Genomic DNA, 21302 nt, shown 5'->3' on the forward strand with positions numbered 1-21302 from the left:
AAATAGCCGTCCCCAGGTCGAGCGTGTGTTGTGTACACAAACATTTTCACGCTTTTCACGATCACTCCCCAGTCAGTCAGTCGGGTGGCGATCGTCGAGCGGACAGCATTCAAACGGAGTACACAAACGCGGGTGACAAACTGTGATTCGGTGCACGAAGACTACGACGAAGAAGAAATATCCTAGCGGACGCCATATTGGAAAATCGGCCAGAATGGTCCGATTTTATCACATTTTGATCGGTTTCCTGCTTGCATTCGCTGAGAGCAAGCGGGAAATTCCGGTGGGTGAGTTCGAATTTGATTGTTTATCGATAAAATCGGGCTGGGATTGGTTTTTATTAGCTGGAAATCGATTGGTGCTGTTGATTCTATTCGTTATGAAAATGGCGGAGTGAAAAACACTGGGTGATGGAGTGCAAAGTTAATTTGCTGTATTGCACATGTTGGAACAAGTTGTTACTTCTTTGGGTGTACATATTGACGAATGCTAATAAAAATTTTCCGGGAAATACCGTGACATTAAAGTTCAGTTCACAATTTTGAAGTAAAGATTTTAATGATCGCCATTTTTGCATAAGAGATTTGCGCGCGCAGCTTTCAACCGACGCTGGCCCGAAGAAATACGAGGAAGCACATGGTGTGTCCCAAACCGAGAGTACCGATCGGTTTGTTTGGGTACGAAAATATGCCGGATCCGCATGCGCAAATCGGCACGCCGTTTCAATACTAATTGTTGTCATGTTTTTCGGACGCGTTGTGTCCGATTCATTCAATAAAATTAATTATTTCGTCTTTTGCGGATACCTCAATCTTTCTCAATCTTCTACGTGATTTTATCCTTGAAGTACGGTACGTCCATAATCTTGTAATAAAAGTACAAACTAAGTAAACTGATTGGTTTACTTCGTCTAGGAATTTCCGCTCAACAAGTTGAGGGTCAGATCATTATACAGTGATAGACATTAGTTTAGCTGCACCCTATTTTTTCTCAATATTTATAAAAACAAGTCAATTATTTGTACAGTTTTGGTCATAAAAGACTATTATTGTTTATTTTCATCAAATTCATTCTAAAAAAAAAGTATAAATTCACTTTTTGTTTTCTAAGTAATTAAAATATGTGGAATCAGGGTGGACATTCGTTTAGCCGCATCCTAAAATGTCAATAAAAGAAAATTTGTGCGCCAAATTTCGAGTCCAATCGGTAGCTAATATTTAGTATGTCCACCTCCATTTCGGATCACTTTGAAAACTAATTTTGGCATCGAGTCAGACAGCTTTTAAAGTGTTGTCATATTGATTATAGCCCAACACTCCTGAATTACTGCCTTGAGGCTGGAAATGTTGTCAAATTGCCATCCGTTTGCATAGACCATCTCGGCCAAGATCCTCCATAGATTCTCTATGGGATTGCAATCGACTGCAAGCAGGTCATTCAAGAAGCGGAATGTCCTTCCCAGCAAACCACGCCTTCGATTGCTTGCTATTTCTGGCACTATTTAATGAAATTCCGTACCACTTTCTCAGATCGACCAATTTTTGTTACGATCGAGCGATTAGAAAACTTTTGTTCACTGAATATCTTTTTATTATTTTCCGCCCCTCTTCCGTGAATAGAATACCTTTCGTCATTTCTTTAAATTCTACGTAAATCACTAATCTGACCAACTTCTTACGTTGCACATCTAATATTTATCTTGTAAACTGAACATTCCCAAGCATTTTTTTCAAAAAACACAGATAAAGGCTTGGTGATTATGCGAAAACCTGATTTTTATGCCCTGCGGCTAAACATATGTCTCGGGAAAAAACGACGTTTGAATGTTTATACAGTGATGCTTCTGAATCCGGACACTTTTTCATTACATTCAATATCATGACAATTTTTGCATGTTGAATTAAAGTGACTGATAGTTATTATTGTGTCAATTTAGTTTAGTGTCAAACATAGTACCTAGCTGTTAACGAAAAAAAATGTAAAAAATCAAAAATCAATATGAATTTCACAAACCCATTTCCGGAATAAAAAGCACATTCAGAAAATGCTTTTAAATCCGGACGGTCAAAAGTTGACGATTAAATTTCTCATTGAAGGAGTTGCATAAGGGTATGTTAGAACACTTAGTATGGAGTATGGAGTGTGGAGCAAAGATTTTCGACCCGGGAAACCCCAAAACTCTTCGGCATACAGCACGGGGTCGATTATATGACCCGTTTGTATGTACGTGGGTAACTTTGTAACTTTGTCTGTAGCGCTGTACCACATTAATAGATATTTATCCCCCTTCCTGTTGACCGATTGATCTGAAGTTTGGAACACATCTTTATCTTTGCAGTCATCATAAAGGTGCGTATATCAGGATCTCCATAATCCAAAATGGCGGCCACTACTAAATGACGGATTTCATATTTTCTCTAATCCCCATCAATATGGGTATCAAATGAAAGGTCTTGATTAGTAGAATACAATTATTGATGAAAAATGTAGATCCAAGATGGCGGTCGCTACAAAATGTTGGATTACATATTTTCTCAAAATCCCATCAATATGAGTATCAATTGAAAGGGGCTTGGCTGGTAGAATACAATTATTGATGAAAAATGTAAATCCAAGATGGCGGTCGCTACAAAATTGTGGATAACATATTTTCTCAGAACCCCATCAATATGCGTACCAAACGAAAGAGATTGACTAGTAGAACACAGCTGTTCATGAAAAAAGCAAATTCAAAATGGCCGCCACCACAAAATGTTTTGAAAAAAAATTTTTTTTTAAAACTGCATTAATATGTGAGTCAAATGAAGGGGTTGACTATTTGAACACAAATTCAAAATGAGCCACGTCAGATTTCCATTTTCTACAGTTAGATGTTTCATTACATGTCCCTCGATTTTATTTGAGTCTCTTAATACCCATATTTATGGAGTTTTGAAAAAAAAAATGACGCTATCTTGTAGTGGCGGCCATTTTGGATTTCCATTTTTCATGAATAACTGTCTACTAGTCAATCCTTTTCGTTTGACCAAACGTGTTTCTATTTAGTCCCGCTACTTATGACGCACCCGTTAATAAGTTCTACAAGAATCAATAAATAATTTCTCCCAAAGAATTGCAAAGAAAACAAGTGTCCGGATTTAAAAGCAAAAGTGTCCGGATTTAAAATCACGACACGATGAAAGAAATTTCAAATTTTTAACAAATATAACATGATTTTGTGAAGTTCTGTGATTCATAACTTAGACTAATTCTATAGGAACGCTAATTTTTCATGCTATGATATGTCAATATTTTTTAGTGGTTGAAGTTATATTCGTAAGCGCTTAAGCGTCCGGATTTCGAAGCATTACTACATCCACCGATGCCGCCTTATGTGTGTGCGATTGTGACGCGCGTCCTTTCAATAAAATTGACTTAAATATACTATCACTACAGCAAATAAGTATCCCGATGAAAAGAATATTCCTAGTTGTTTTGTAAGTGTTTCAAGTTTTTTCCAAGTGCGGCTAAACGAATGTCTATCACTGTACGACCGGAACACCGGCGGCAGCCAAGGTGTTGAGCGCACTTGGGAGACTCCTCAAGATCGTCGGACCATGAGACTTTCTTTTAGTTGCGGTAAAGCGTAAGGAGCGCCGTTCTAACTAGCTTCACGGTTTTCGACACGGGTGGATCAAAACGTACCGATTGTCTTCTATTAACAACCCGATAGTCGGTATTGGTACCGTAAACCGGGGGCAAATTGATCACTATTTTCAGAAAAATGTGAATATTTTCGATTGTTTTAGTTAGATTAATACCCAATTATTTCTAAAATCAGTACTGGTGCTAAGGCTACAAAATGTTATGGAATATTTGTTCAAAAAAATCCCTCAGCGTTAATTTGGAAAATTTGAGACTAAAAATTCCAAAAATGTAGCTTTGGGGTGAAATTGGTCAATCTATGTTTTTCAGGATTTTCTAGTGTAATATGTACAAATATGCATAGAAAATCAATTATTTCTTCACCTACGGTCATTTAAATGATAATTCAAGGGTTTAACCTGATTGAATCCACCTAAAGGTGTGGTCATGTCTTTCCATAACTTCCTAAAACCTAAACTTGATTGAATAGTAATTACAAGTATTTGATTACTTATTCAACTCATCAAGTATCGGCTAGAAGTGAATTGATATGTTTAACGACTATAAATATTGCTTTGATGTGTTGAAAATATCTTTCTTTCTTCTTCTTCTTCAATGGCACTAACGTTCCTAGAGGAACTTCGCCGTCTCAACGTAGTATTACTTGCGTCATTTTTATTAGTACTTAGTTGAGATTTCTATGCCAAATAACACGCCTTGAATGCATTCTGAGTGGCAAGCTCTAGAATACGCGTGATCACAGTGCAAGTCGGAGGAAATTTCTTTGACGAAAAATTCCCCCGACCAGAACGGGAATCGAACCCGAAAACCCGGCATGTTAGTTATGACGCTAACCACTCGGCCACGGGAGCACCATATCTTTCTTTACCATAATAAAAAATGGAAACGAAGATGCTATTCAGAAAAATGTTAATTTTCATGCAATTTAATAAGTGATTCGTTGAGAACCATTGACAAAAAGAAGCTTCAGCGGTTATTGAACATGTCAGGTTAAAAAAGTTTGAAATTAAATTGCATAATACCACTGAAAATTTATGTTTGTTTTCAGTAATACTTTTGATCAATTTCACCCCGGTGATCAATTTACCCCCGGATGACGGTACCTCCGACGTTCCAATTTGCAGCTTCTTTCGTTCTCCATCTTAATGCGCCAGCTTGCGTAGTTTGAAATGTTCGACCATCAGAAAAATAAAAATGTTGCACAGGCACATAACAAGGGTTGCCACATAAACAAAATATTCTGTATTTCACAGATTTTTCGCAAATTTCTCACAATTTCGAATACAGAATCTATACATACAGAATTACAGCTGTTCAGCAAAGATACAGAATTTACAGTATTTTTCTGACGTAGAACTACGTCTTTCAGGAAGGGTGCCAAATAAGAAAACAGATCACGTTTTTATGAAATAAAGTTAACGTTAATAACTATTTTCACTGTGAACGAATTCTCATGATTTGCATACCAATCGAATCGGAAATTCTCTAAGATTTGTTTGATATGCTATACATTACAATTAACTAATCTCTAAACGGTTTAAATACATGAAAACTGGAAGAACTTCCTTTTTTTCCCATACATTTGTTCTGCCGATTTGTGTCCTAACCCTACCCGAATTTCGATCGCTTATAACTCGAACATTTTTTAACAGATCGGAAAGATGTTTGCATCAAATGATAGGAAATATTTCTACGCGTCTATCACAATTTATAAAATTTTATTTTTCATGAGATGAACAATTGAATAACTGTAAAATGTCAAGCGTCGTCTAAAGGCCCTAACTGCCAAGTTTTGATTGGCCCGATTTACGGTTTCCCCAACACAGACTTCTAAATCGATGTACCTGTGGAAATCCGCTTTGCAAATATACATACAAGTCGGGGGTAGTGATCCCCGATAATCGTTCGATTATTCGAATATTTCCTACAGAAATCGATTATTAATCGAACAAATACTGCGCAACCAATAATCAAAGCGAACGAATAATTTGCGTCGATTAATCGAACCAAACCCAGAGAGAAAAAAACGTACGGCCGCTGCTGTTTTATCCTGAAATTCAACCATTATCTTTTACGCTCCCCAAAACTCCCAAACAATGCTCAATTCGCGTTGACGGCATTGAACTTCGTTTACGAGTTTAGAGAAGCGTAAAAGATAATAATTGATTTTCAGGCGGAATGAACACTTTTTTGATTCCAGATGATTGATTCAGTGTGGCGATTAATCGATTAATCGACTATTTGGGACGATTAATCGTATCGAGTAACAAACTGATGAAAAGTATTCGATTAGCTGATGAACGATTAATTTCAAAATCCGGGGACCACTAGTCGGGGGTATTTTTGTTCCCACCGAGCTGTGTTTCCCTAACACGGACTTCAAAATCAGTGTTTCTGGGGAATACGCTTTACAAATACATGCAAGTCGTGATGGGCGTGATTCTATCCAATGCTGTATTTTTTATAACTCCACATTCATCTGCGTGTGTTGAGCGAATATTTTCACTTCACAACGCAACAAAAGAAAGTCTAGAAATCGGTTCGCTTCCACAATGATGGGCTCTATTTTGATAGCAAAGAACCATGTATCGGCTCAAGGAGAAGCATCAAAGATGAAATTAATTGATTTCAACTAAACCATGTATAAACATCATCCAATTTAGAGCGTTTTATTTTGTTGTATTGATACGACTTTAACAACCCATAAATAAGAAAAATGAATTTGAAATGAAAATAATCCTTTCTTTTCATTTTTTCCATCAGTTTTTTGGTACAGATTTTTTTTTTGCTAAAATACAGATATACAGATTTTTTCAGAAAATTTTACAGAATTAAATGTGGCAACCCTGCACATAACCTATTATAACAATGTTGACATAAAACATGATCGATAAGCTGAAATGCTTTGATTTTTGGACAACGTTTCATTGAAAATACCTATATTCCAGACGAAAACCGAAATTGACAGATCAAAGCAACAAGTGAAAATGAGCAGATGAATTTTTGTTGCCAAAATGTTTAAGGGGGCCATTTTTGTGATGCGGTATCTAATCTAGTACGGCCATGGCTCAGAACTACAAACGCGTTTCTCTCGAAACTATTTTTTTCAAGCTGCGTACACTATAACTTAAGTTCTACTGAACCGATCCATTCCAAATTTGTTGCAAATTAGTCATAATGCATCTCTCTATCGCATGAACCAATAAAAAAAATGAGTGGGTTATATCTATGATATAACCGCAAGGTTCACGTGGAACTACCTTAGCTTAGCAATCATTCGTTTGTATTGATTAAATTCTTGATTGAATGAAACAGTTTCCAAACTCAATTGAGTTCAATATATTTGCTCTGTGAGTGAAAAAAATGAACAAATGCCGTGTAAAGTCAATTCATTTATTGTGATTGATTGTTCTTCGTTACAAGTAAATTTAATGACGAACCTTTTACGTTTGGTATGATGACTAGAACAAAATATATGTACGGAAGAATTATCAAACGTTTGATGAACCAGCCTAAGGCTGAAAATCTTTCCAATAAAGACAAAAAAAATTATCAAACGATTATTTTATTTTACATTTCCCTCTGAAGTTTACATCCCAAAAGTGTACATACTTCTCGAATCTCGAATTTGCTTGAAACTGGGAAGTTTATTCGCTTCTAGTGGCTGCACGATTTTCCCAGGTTCCTAAGTTTAGAAGATCATGTTAGGACAGACATATTCCACTCTGCACAAAGGCAAGCGAGGACAAAAGTACTCGCAGTTTGCATTTATTTGCAGAGCCGAATTCCCCAGAAACCTCGGTTTTGAAGTCTGTGTTAGGGAAACACATTTCAATCGGAACAAAAATACCCCCGATTTGTATGAATTCGCAATGCCGATTTCCCCACGCTTCATGGATTTGAAGTCTGTGTTAGGGAAACACATTCCAGTCGGAACAAAAATACCCCCGACTTGCATGAATTTGAAATACCGATTTCTCCAGGCACCTTGGTTTAGAAATCTCTATTAGGGAACACATTTCGGTAGGAACAAAAGCTCCCCCTACTTTCGTGTGTTCTTTTTCTTCTTTTTGACTTCAAGAGGGTTTAAACTTTTCAGTTCACTCGCCTCTAGGCTCTTTCGTGTGTTTGCAATGCCGATTTCACTGCTTGGTTTTAAAGTCTGTGTTAGGGAACATTTTTCGATGAGAACAAAAGTCCCCCTACTTTCAAGTATTTGCAATGCCGATTTCCCCAAGGCTGCTTGGTTTTGATGGCTGTGTTAGGGAAACCGTAAATCGGGCCAATCAAAACGATGCAGTTAGGGCGTTTAGATAACGCCTAATATTTTACAGTTATTCAATTGTTTATCTAATGAAAAACAACATTTTGTTAGTTGCGATAGATGCGTAGAAATATTTCCTATCAAGTGATGCAAACATCTCTCCTATCCAGTACGAAATGTTCGAGCTATAAGCATTCGAAATCTTTCATTTTTTCCTGCATGTTCTGTGTTTAGGTTTTCATTTTACCCTCCATATATTCCGGTTAGACGTAGTCCCACGTCAAAAATATTACTTTTTAATATTATTATTTAAAAAAAATTGAAATCGTCACAAAAAACGTGCTAAAAAGCAATGTTTTATTTTTAAACGGCCGCCATTTTGTCAAAAAACATCTTTTGGACTCGTCCGAGGTTCACGTGATAGCGGCATGGTTACTGATTCAAAATATGTTCGATTTTTTTGTTTCAGACAACCAGAAGGACTGGAATCATGTACGCCATGACACAACTTTTTTTTCAATCCCCTCACTTTATCAGCTTGTAACTATACTAATTATGAATATTTTTTTCCGTTAAATTTTTGTTTTATTGCTAAAAAAAATAGGTAAACAAATAATGGTGTATATGAATAGTGAAATTATTCTTTGTTTTATTTTTTCGGAGCTCTAAAAACGACCGAAATTCGTGCCTCTACACTAGAATACCCCTTTAAGCGATAACTTAAAAATAGAATTTCATTTTGGCGAAATGAGCTGTTAGTGCCTTGTGGATTTCCTGAAGTTCTGTATATGCCGTTATTACCATCTCGTTGAATAAAATAAGGTGCAAGTTCTTTCAGAGCTCGTTTAATACAATTCTGGCGTTTTTATCCTCTTGCATAACTCTTTATTAATTTTTTTTTTAAATTAACCTAAGGCAGTATTCTAGTCTAGAAATTTGAAAAAAATCCAAAAAAATTTCCTTCATATTTCTGTAGTTTAGGCATTCAAGAATATACCCAAAAAAGGGCTTATCGAAAATCCTGTTATTTACCGAGCTAGAGCCTTTTTAGTGATGCGGTATCTGCTCTAGTACGGCCATAACAATGAACTTGAAACACGTTTTTCTCGAAACTAGTTTATTCAAACTGGCGTACACGATATCTGAAGTTCTACTGAACCGATTCATGTTGAATTAATATGGATACAATCTGCTGACATCTCTCTCTATCGCATGAACCTCTAAAAATAATATTTTTATAATTTTATTATTTTTTGAAAAATCGGGAAACGTAAGAAAAAACGTTTTAAACCGCATTTTGTTTTTCAAACGGCCGCCATTTTGTCAAAAAAGATGTTTTTGACTTGTCCGAAGTTCATGCGATAGCGGCATCTTTACTGATTCAGAACCTGTTCGATTTTTTGATTCAGATAACCAGAAGGGTTGGAATCGTGTACGCCATGGCACAACTTTCTTTTCAACCCTCTCACTTCAACAGCTCTTAACTATTCTAGTTATGAATATTTTTTCTCCGTTCAATTGTTGTTTTATTGTTAAAAGAAAGATGAACAAATAATGATATAATGGATATTAAATATATTTTTTGTTTTATTCTTATGGAGCTCGAAAGACGTCCGAAATTCGTGTCTCTACACTAGAATACCCCCTTAAACCAACTGCCAGAAATGACATTCGAATCGATTGTGATGAATCTCAAATTGTTACAATAAAATTTTGCGAAGCTTTGAACCCTTCTCAATGCATTAGTCATTCATTACAGCAAATTTAGTTTAAACATCAGCAATATCAGTGAACAGATAGCTTTGTTTGATTACATTCACGGAACTAATTTGATTTGTTGCATATCATTTGTATCTACCCGCTACATACTAGATGGGCTGAAAAGTCCCGGGAATTTTCAACAGATGGCGCCAATAAAAAATTACCAGATTCATTCCGAGAGGTGCATCTGTCACTAGCTTATGTGTGAAGTCTCATGACATTCCGTTTGTTCACAAACTACAGTTGTTATAGTGTCACTACCTGAGGATTCGTATAGAAAATGGAAAAAAAAGAATATCTTATCTTGTTCAAATATTGGTTTTTGCTGGGGAAAACACTCTAAACAATCAATTGTTGGCGGTTGACGAAATGTTATTCCAATTCTGTGAAATTAGTGAATTTAAAATGGGCCGTACAATCACCGCAAATGCACATCGCTCTGGAAAGCCAAAAAAGGCTACGAATCCAGAAATCGTTAAACAAGTGCATCGACTCGTTTTGAACGATCGTAATGTCAAGTTACGCGAGTTAGCTGAGGCGATAGGCAGTCTACAGAATGATACTGAGGCATATTTTGAAGATTTAGACGTTTCGTACTACAGAGAAGGAATTGAAATGTTGTAACTCGCTATACTATGTGTATTGCCCTCGAAGGAAGCTAGGTTGAGGAATAAATACAGCTTACAATACAAATACAGCGATCGTTTTCATTTGAAATACCGGGACTTTTCAGCCCGTGTAGTATATAAACTGATTTTTGTTTGCTTGGGGAGATCTGAGTTTAGACGTATTATTGAGCTTATGGTAATTTTTCCCCTACACCTTGTAACTCACGAAGACTTCCACTCGTCTCCGATGCGGACGTCTTCTTAAGCCAGCCAAGCTAACTCTCACTCAATTATTCTCAGGATCGACTAAAACGCGCTAGTGGAAACTCACCTGTCCCTTCTCTATGCTGGAGCTAATCAAGCTGAAATCAATTTCTTTGGTGCACACAAGAAAATATCGCAAGCAAAATGTATAGAAACGAATCAAATAACACTTTATTCCAGAATCCAATGACAATTTATTTATTGAAAAGATCTAAACGAACTCACTCGCTCTGCTCATATCTGCTTCCGTCGCTGTTGTGATACCGTCACCACGTAGTTATTACCGGCGGCTGTGCCGGCTTTCAGAGAACTGCTGCGCTGCGTTTTCCGGTTCCCAACCGGCAAGATGGACGTCTTCGACTGCTACGTCTTATAATTCCGACTCTGGTCGGAAGATTAGATGATGGTGGTTGGTCGTATGTTGGTGGACGACCTTCGGCGACCTGGATAGCGGTATGTGCACTCCGAGAGGAATTATCTCGGCTTTGTTCACTCGCGACACCTTGCATTCACGGTCGGAAAATAACGTAAATGTGTCGACTAACTAACTCTTCGACCGGATGCGACCTCTTCACCTATTAGCTGGCCTCGACGTTAGCTATGAGGAGGACCAGGGCTATATGAAAATAGCCTTACTAGCAAGGCTCACTATCTTCGCGCACTGTTAATGTTTTATTGAACAAAACCACTGTTTGCTAAAGCAATTAAATTGATGCTAACACTAGATTCACTAAGAAATTGGACTTGCCGAAATTAACACCACTTTTTGCTTCGCTAATCCAGGAATAAGAGAGCGTCGAGTGGGCTAGAGGGCCTTATATAGCATTCCGGATCCCGTCCTTACAAAGGATCGTACGATGCGTGGCGTCATCACGCATCAATTGTGGATTGCGCGCTTTGTGCTCAGTTAGATGCTGTGCTTGTATTGGTATCGGCTCCACTGATGAGTTTAGCAGAGATGTGAGCAGTGAAATCCGCCTGTTATCCCTGCGCTAACTAGGTTCGAATTTTCAAATAACTCTACACTGTGCTACAAATCGCCTTCAATGAATTTTTTTCTTTAGTCCGTAAAAATACCATCGCTAACTGGCAACGCAAATGGAACGAAGATGAATTGGGCCGGTGGTTTCACTCGATTATCCCTAAGGTTAGCCTCAAACCGTGGTTCAAAAGTCTGGACTTGAGTCGGGACTTTATTCGCACCTTCTCCCGACTCATGTCCAATCACTGTTCGTTAGATGCGCTTCTCTTTCGTTTCAATCTTTCCAGCAACAATCTCTGCGTCTGTGGTCAAGGTTATCACGACATCGAGCATGTTGTTTGGTCGTGCGAGATGTATCTTGTCGCCAGATCGAATTTAGAAAACTCCCTTCGGGCCCGAGGAAGACAGCCCAATGTGCCGGTGAGAGATGTGTTGGCTCGGTTAGACCTTGATTACATGACCCAAATATATGTTTTCCTTAAAGCTATCGATCTTCGTGTGTGATTGTACCTATGTCCTTATACCCTCCTTTTCATCCATTGCGAGCGATTGGCCCCCATGGTATAAACAGTAAAATAAGTTGAAATGTAAATATACAATAGATTTAAGAATCGAGTGTGATCATCAACATTGTAACAATTCCCTTATATCCCATCCCTTTCCTGAAAGATGTCACCCTCTAAACTCGAGTAAACCGCGAGTAATCGGTTTTCCACCTTACTAACCATAGTGTTAGGAAAATTATTTATGTATAGTTTTAAAACATATACTTAAGAATTCGGCTCCTTTAAACTAATGTAACTGAGCCTGTAAAAATAAACGATTTATATAAAAAAAAAATACACTGTGCTACCTCCTGATTGGCTAACCGAAATGAGTTCCGTCTCACTTAACGGCACATCATTCTTTTTGCCGTGCTGCATGTTCCCCGTTTTTTTGGAATACGTTGCGTGACGACGAAACTCATAGTAGGTTGCCAGAAATTTGAATCCAATTTTAATTTGATTTGCGAAATTCGTTTCTGTTTCTCTTTTATTTAATTTGTTTTATATAATTCAATTATTTCTTGTGCGGTTATTTATATTTACAAACAATATTTTGCTTTTCACTGATATCAAAACTATCACCAAGCGAGTGATCTCAGCTTGTAAGCTTTGAAAAAGGTTACAACCTACATCGAGTTCCTCCGAGTTGGTATTGCTCGTCCACCTCGAATCAATCAGAAAACGCTGTGGCTACTCGCTGAAACGAGACTGAGTAACAGAAATAACAAGTGCTCTGCTTTTACGGGCGGAGCTTAAATTGCAAGATTTCCTCTCTCTCTACATGTTGCAGGGTTTGTTCTCTACATTTGCATTTAAAGCGTCTATGGTAAATCGTTGCAAATTTGGCAGTTTATTACTTCAAAATGGGAATGAGAGATAAAGCAAATGTTGTGCATGACTCTTCAGGTCATTCGTTTCGTAAATCATCAAAATCAATTCGCTGCAAAAATAGTTATTAACATTTTAAGTATTCTATAAAAACATTACCTGTTTTCTGTTTTGGCACTTTTGCCGAAAGACGTAATCCTACGTCAAAATTGCAAGGTTGAATTCGACCCCACATTAAAGGATGTTACGATCACAATTTGGTCAAACAGAAATGCATATGCATTGATGAATATTTTAATTGAAAAAATAAAATAAAAATTATTCAGTTCAATTAGAATTAAATACAGAAAACAATATTCAATAAAGCTTCGTATTTTTTTAAACATATATTTTTATTTAGGTTCGTATGGTGTTAACCTGATGGAGGCGAGAGCTCAGTGTTAGATTTTTAGTGTTAGATTTTCTGATGAAAAAATTGTTTGAAAATATTGATCGATACACCTAAGGAAGATGTACTTTCAGTTTTTTTTCATATTGTTGTCTCAAAGCTATTGAGAATGACGTGAAAAAAAACGAAAAGGTGCCTTTTTCACCATAGATCATATGGTGTACCATATAAGGACTCAAATATATGGTACTATTGCCAAAATGTTTTATTTAGTACCCTATACAATATTTTCCATACAGCTGGTGATTTGGTTTGGGGGACTTTTTACTCCCTTACATAGCCAGATTATTTGGAAATATATAAAAAAATGTTTTTTTGTAACGCGCAACACTGAAAAAAATCTGAAAAAAATCACACATATGTACAAAAGCCGTAGAAACATATTTAAATATGAATTAGAGTAGTACTGAGTCTCTAAATCCCAAAAAAAAATTTGTCAAAATTTCAATATTTTTTTTAGTACTAAAATTTTTGATGAAATTTTTTTTTGATATTTTTTCTTGATACACCGTAGTAAGATGCACATTCAGTATTTTTTCAAATTTTTATCTCGAATCTTTTGAGGATGGCGTGAAATAAACGAAAAAGTACGTTTTTCACTATAGATCCTACGTCAAACCACATAGGGGTTCAAATAAACTGCCAAAATTTCTTATTTAATATCCTATACAATATTTGCCATACAGCTTGTGATTTGGTTTGGGGGCACTTTTAACTCCCTTACCCGGCCAGACCCTTTATCAGCGAAAACGAACTAAAATTTGCTGGGGACATCACCTCTGGCAGTGGCCTTCGTGACCTTCGTGCTATACAACTTTCGAGCACGTCTTTTGGCCACTAAATTTTTCTTCAGCGTCCTGTTTAATTGCTTGCAGGCACGGAAAGTACAATAACCTTATCGCATACGGATTATCTGGATGGTAAATGTGATAGAGATATGTTTTATGTGTCCCGGATATGTCTTAATTGTTCTCAATACCTTTAACTTCAGCTTCCAATCGTAAGTTCCAACGAGACGCAACCTCTGATACATTCGAACAACAATTGTACGTTTATGAAAACGTTCCAGAACATCGTACACGGTCGATTTAGCTACTTTAAGTGATTTCACGATTTTGGTACCTGTCAACGCCAGATTTTTAATGTGGGTGTTTAAAATCAAATTTCTTTCTCGGCTTCCATTCTACACAAGTTTTTCAAATCAAAACGGTACAAGGTGTAGATTTTACTGTCGAAAGATACAGATTTTGCAAACAATCTATCTGAAATCTCTTGACAGCAAAGATTTCAAATACACCTTTTCACTTCTGTTGATTAGAAAAATTGTTTCAAAGAAATAAAAACGATTTGACCCCATTTCAATCCACCAGGTGCCATCTTCCACGGGGACAACTACGAGGCGGAGATCGCCTTCCGGTATGCCATCGAGCGGGTCAACATGCACGAGAAACACTTCGAGCTGGTTCCCTTGGTCAAGTACGTTTCACCCGAGGACAGCTACAAAACGGAACGGAAGGCATGCGAACTGGCGTCGGAGGGCGTCACGGCGATCTTCGGTCCCAGCTCGATGCTAACCTCGGGCATCGTTAGTTCGATCTGCAAGACGATCGAAATTCCGCACATTATCACCCACTGGGATCCGGAACCGCTGGGTGGAATCGATCCGGAGCTGCAGGCGATGACGATCAATCTCTATCCGGAGGCGGACGTCTTGTCGCACGCTTTGCGCGACCTGATCGTGGACTACAGCTGGAAGAGTTTCACAATCATCTACGATATCGACGAGGGGTTGATGAGGCTGAAGGATGTGCTGCAAATTCACGGACCCGCCGATAGTCCAATCACGGTGCGACAAATTGACGACAATCCGGATTACAGACCACTGTTGAAGGACATCCAGGCGTCCGGGGAGAGTCACATCATACTGGAGGTTGATCCGAGCAAGATCGTTGAGATTCTACGCCAGGCAAAGGAGGTTAAAATGCTAGAAGAGTATCAAAGCTACATAATTACCGCGCTGGATGCTCATACCCTAGATTTCGAAGAGATTAAAAACTCCAGATCGAACATCACTACGCTGCGGTTGATGGATACGAAGAGTTTTGACATCAAGAATGCGGTCCATGACTGGGAGCAGGGGGAAGCCAGGAAGAAGCGAGTGTTCCGAGTTTCACCGGAACACGTTCAGACCGAATCGGCGCTGTACAACGATGCGGTTAAAATTTTCGCAACGGCGATCAGAGAGTTGGACGCCACCGAGGAGATCACCCCATCGAAGTTGTCCTGTGGTAGCAAGAATTTAAGACAATGGCCGTTTGGTCTCCGGATTGTTAACTATATGAAAGTTGTGAGTATACCGATACACATGGGAAAGAGCGTCCTTTTTGAGTTGAGATAACTTCCAGAAAACGGAACACGGCATTACGGGACCGATAATTTTTGACGACAATGGCCGTAGGACGCATTTTCATCTGGACATCATCGAGTTGAACCCGCAGGAAGGCTTCAAAAAGATCGCTATCTGGGATCCACAGCATGGTATCAACTATACTCGTAGCCAGGAGGATGTTCATATGCAGATCGTGGAATCACTGCAGAACAAAACATTCGTCGTGGCCTCACGTATCGGAGCCCCGTTTCTGACTTGGAAGTTTGTGATTGCTGTAGAGTAATTCTTGGGATATGTTTTTAAACTGACTCATTTTCACAGAGAGAAGAAGGAAGGCGAGTTCCTCGAAGGAAACAATCGTTTCGAGGGTTACTCTCTGGAGTTGATCGACGGAATTTCCAAAATTTTGGGTTTCCAATATCGGATGGAGCTCGTTCCGGATGGGAAGTATGGGTCCTACAATAAGAATACAAAAAAGTGGGATGGACTGGTGAAGCATTTGTTGGATCGGGTAAGTTTTTACATTCGATCGTAAAATCTAAACGAATTTTTTGGTTCTTCCAGAAAGCTGACTTGGCTATATGCGATCTAACCATCACTTACGAACGACGAACAGCTGTAGACTTTACCATGCCATTCATGACCTTAGGTTGTCGCTGCGTTTCTCTCGCTCCTTACACTAAGAACTTAATTTCCAAATAATTCCAGGAATTAGTATTCTCTATGCCAAACCAGTGCCCCAACCGAAGGATCTCTTCTCGTTCTTGTCACCGCTGTCACTCGACGTGTGGATCTATATGGCCACCGCTTACCTCGGAGTTTCGGTTCTGCTGTTCGTGCTGTCCCGTATGGCTCCGGCCGATTGGGAAAACCCACATCCCTGCAAACAGGATGAAGTCGAAGAGGTGGAAAACATCTGGGATATGCTGAACGCTCTCTGGCTTACCATGGGTTCCATCATGGGTCAAGGTTGTGATATTCTGCCGAAGGCCGTTTCGACGCGAGTGGTCGCCGGAATGTGGTGGTTCTTCGCCCTCATCATGCTCTCCTCGTACACCGCCAATCTGGCTGCGTTCTTGACGATGGAACGTATGGATGCGACCATCGAGAGTGCGGAAGATTTGGCCCAGCAGAGCAAGATCAAGTACGGAGCGGTGTCGGGTGGAAGTACGTTGAGCTTCTTCCGTAGCTCTAACTTTTCCACCTACCAGAGGATGTGGGCCGCGATGGAGTCCACCAGACCGTCGGTTTTCACCAAAGATAACGACGAGGGAAGGGACCGAGTGCTGAAGGGACGTGGGATGTATGCGTTCCTTATGGAGTCAACATCGCTGGAGTACATTACGGAACGGTACTGCGAGCTGACCCAAATCGGTGGGTTACTTGACTCGAAAGGTTACGGAATTGCCATGCCTGTCAGTAAGTGTTTAAAACCTTTTAAATGTTGCGACGAAATAATCACGATCGATCATGTATCACTGTAGACTCTCCCTATCGTACCGCTATTTCGGGAGCGGTGCTGAAAATGCAGGAAGAAGGTAAGTTACATCAGCTGAAGACCAGATGGTGGAAGGAGATGCACGGAGGTGGTCGATGTGATGAGAGTGCAACGACATCCGCTGCCGACAGTGCTGCCGAGTTGGGCATTGATAACGTGGGCGGTGTTTTCGTGATTCTCATTTTTGGCTGCGTCTGTGCTTTCATAATAGGGATTCTGGAGTTCTTGTGGAACGTTCGCAAGGTGGCAGTTGATGAGAAGGTATCTAACTGAATCAATCTATTTTGCTGAGCATAAGCTCAATATTATTACTCTTCAAGGTAACACCATGGGAGGCTTTGAAAGCTGAGCTGAAATTTGCTCTTAATTTGTCCATAACGAGCAAACCGGTACACAACACACTCAGTGAATCGTCGTCCAGCAAGAGTTCGTCACGTTCGAAATCCGAATCCAGACGTGATTCGGGATCAGCTGGAAGAATGAATAATATCAGAACGGGAGCTAGCCTGATGAACTTGAATAAAATTGGATTCGTCCTGAACAACAAGTAGTTCGCTCAATATTTGTGTGTATAGTGAATCAATGTAGATTAAAATCCTGTAGAAGACATATAAAGAAGGAGCAAGAACATATGAAACTAATTTTGAAAGCCGGACGTATTGCTGAGCAGTAAATCATGTCATCTTTACATTGAATTGTTGCCAGAAAGAATCAGTTTGTAAACAGTAGCCTTCATATAAGATTTATTATTATAGATCATTAGATTTAACCGAGAACCTTTCAAGCCTACTAGACGTACACATACAAAAATAAAACAATGTTTTCCCATTAGATGACAGCACAATACTGTATACTATTTTGCGTTGGCTAAATTGTTGATACAATGGGCGTATGAATGAAAAAAAAAGTATCAAAGTTGTGTGAGGCAAGACGTGCCGTCTCATATATCACCCTACATTATATGCCGTCTCGAACTCGATCAACTATCACAACCGCAGCTCCCGCCAGACAGAGTCAAACAGCCAACGAGGTGAGACGTGTATTCGTGTTGCGGGCGCATTGGGTGATTTCCAGCGGCGGTTTCAAGTTACACAGTTGGCGACCGAGACAGGTTTTGTTGTGTTATCGCGTAATACAACTATCAAAACAAACTAAATTTCTTCGAAATCACCCATTGGCGTCCATTAAATAATTTGGTGCGACCTTTGAGGAAGTAAATCCAAAGTAATGGATTTGTTGTGCTCAAGGAAAAGTGAGTTGAGCCGCAATTTTCTATGTGCGATGTGAAATAGAGAGGCGTATGATAAGTACGCAGTGAGCAGTTGTGAGCAGCGCGAACATTAGGCAAGATGTGAGAACCGCCGATTAAAGTGTGCCCTGGAAGAGCTACACAAAATAGTAACAATTATGAAAGAAACAGCGTGTTGAGAGGATAGCTGGAATAAAATGCGTGTTGTGAGAACCGCAGACACTGATGGAAAAAGGCGTGTTGTGAGGATCGCCGAATTAAATGTGTGCTGGGAGAGCCATAAGAAATAGATACAATTATGATAAGCAGCGTGTTGAGAGGACAGCTGGAATAAAATGCGTGTTGTGAGAACCGCAAACACTAATGAAAAAGGGCGTGTGGTGATGATCGCAAACAATAGTTAAAAAGGCGTGTTGTGAGGATCGCCGAATTGAATAAATGCCGGGAGAGCCACATGAAATAGATGCAATTATGATAAACCGCATGTTGAGAGTACAGCTGGGATAAAATGCGTGTTGTGAGAACCGCATATATTAACGAGAAGTCGGGCTGTGAGAAACGCCAATTGAAATGTACACTGAGAGAGCTGAATGAGATAAAACATGATTATACAAGAATCGTGTAAGAGCAAAGTGTGTATTGAGAACAGCAAAATTCTATGTTCCCTGGGAGAGCTACATAAAAGAAACGAAGGGTGAAACGCATACGTACATAGCCAGTTAAGAAGGCCGCTCGCTTGATGTATGCATGCAGAAGAAATACAAACACATCTTTGAAGTGCCTATCAAAATGGTTTGAAGGGGAAGAAGGAAAAAGGCGCAGATGAGTATGAGTGAAACGAACTCAGTTGAGTGATGTTTATGAGAGCACCGAAAAAAGCAATTAAGTGAGAATACTTTCCGTACCCCTCATCGATTAGATGAAGGTGAAGTTGTAAAATGCAAACTCTGCTCTGCCAAGATCTATCTATCAGACGCATAGAGTGATGAATAACGTGACCTTACCACATTCTACGGAGCAATCCGAATGTGTCGTTTTACTTGAATGATATTCGGCATCGTTAGAGCACCGGAATGTTCATCGCGAAATCGTGCGTATCCTCGAGGCTCCAGATAATAATATTGTATAATAAAAACGCAGAAATTAGCTGAGAAAGACAGTTCCTCAAGTCCTGCAAATCCAATCACCTTTCTCTAAGTGCACGTTGAATCAGGCGCGTAATGTATTCTTGAGAAACGAGTTTAGTGAAAATGGTTTTAATATTGAAGCGTCAAAGATAAAATATAAATAAAGCTTCCGACAGTCATCCACTTTATCTGAGCTTACGTCGAGAATTTTGCGAGAATGTATGCTCCCTTGTGGTCAGTTATAAAAGCGCTGAAATGAAGCTGTGACAAAGAACATAAAATCGCTTTCAAGCTCGTTAAGCAACGCATGATTATTTCGGTGATATCTTTGTGATTTTGTTCGGAGTCGAACAAAACTATTTTGTTTACAGATGGCATTGGGCACTGTATTGTTCCAAGTAAACAACGAAGATACACCACTAATAAAAAGTTTTGCATCAAAATCATACACAGCAACTGAGAGAATATATGTATGCTCAAAATCATACACAGCAACTGAGAGAACTGAGTGCAGTGTAGACAGTGTAGTAATTTTATTGTAGGACAGTGTATTTTGCAAAGAAATAAGTCCGTATGAACTTTGCTACTTAGATTCAAGAAATTTTGAATGCACGAAGCGAGACGAAACGATGATATATGCTAACCATGCCATGACAACTCAAACGTGGCCAATGAGCTTGATGAAATTCAAATCCACAGCGGCGATCTGGATTTCACAAGAACAAGCATAGCGGAAAATGGATGCGCCGTCATCCCCCAACAGCTTCAAGGATAAACATTGGGGATAGCTCACGCAAACATCCACATAAAGTTGAAAAGTTTTCTCCGTTGAGAGGTGTGGCTTGCAATGGCTTTTGACGCAAAAAAGTGAGTAAAATAATGTGCAATTTATTTCGTAATGAACGACCGGAAAGGTTACCTCCCATGTAAAGAAAGTTTGCTCCATAATGCGTATGGAAACCGTTGCTATTGACATAACAAGACTTGAGCTTGGATGAATATCGGAACATCAGAATGTCGATAGCCAATATAATAGATCGTCCAATCAAGTACACCATAGCAGGACCTGTTAAATCTTCAAAGTTTGAGCAAATCCACAAAGTTTTAGCAAACCTACAAAGTTTGAGCACCAGTATAGTGTTGGATGAGCTTCCCAAGAACAATGAAGTATGAAAATGGTCGCCATTTAAGGGTGAAAGTTATGCTAAGTATAATTTGTAACGAATAAGATGAAACTGGGCGATCTCAAAGCAAAAACGACAGTTAATTCAGCACGACGCGTTTGAGCAGAAGAATTAGAAGATAACCTTGATGAATATTAGGCGGAAGGTTAAACTGTAATGAACTTCTAATAGAGATAATATATCGAAACAGTTCCCATACCACCCTGTGTTAACTTGGTTACTTCGCATTTTCGTTATTTTTTTATATTAGAATTATTTTTCCGGAGAGGAAGGGGGATGTGTGAGGCAAGACGTGCCGTCTCATATATCACCCTACATTATATGCCGTCTCGAACTCGATCAACTATCACAACCGCAGCTCCCGCCAGACAGAGTCAAACAGCCAATGAGGTGAGACGTGTATTCGTGTTGCGGGCGCATTGGGTGATTTCCAGCGGCGGTTTCAAGTTACACAAAAGTATTTAGTTCCCGTTTCCCGTTTCCAAGTAAAGTAAACTTTCCTGGTCTTAA

At 39.1% G+C, this 21302-nt stretch overlaps 1 protein-coding gene across 1 annotated transcript; it reads left to right on the top strand.

Moving 5' to 3' along the window:
• Nucleotides 1–66: 66 nt before the first annotated feature.
• On the top strand, nt 67–20988 carry LOC129762145 (glutamate receptor ionotropic, kainate 2). The gene is made up of 8 exons (XM_055760137.1): nt 67–287; nt 14716–15692; nt 15751–15995; nt 16056–16245; nt 16299–16383; nt 16443–17153; nt 17219–17493; nt 17553–20988. The coding sequence occupies exons 1-8, from the start codon at nt 215–217 to the stop codon at nt 17781–17783; spliced, it is 2787 nt and encodes a 928-aa protein (XP_055616112.1). The 5' UTR covers nt 67–214; the 3' UTR covers nt 17784–20988.
• Nucleotides 20989–21302: the final 314 nt, after the last annotated feature.

Source organism: Toxorhynchites rutilus, chromosome 1, assembly GCF_029784135.1.
Source record: "Toxorhynchites rutilus septentrionalis strain SRP chromosome 1, ASM2978413v1, whole genome shotgun sequence".
Classification (NCBI taxonomy): domain Eukaryota; kingdom Metazoa; phylum Arthropoda; class Insecta; order Diptera; family Culicidae; genus Toxorhynchites; species Toxorhynchites rutilus.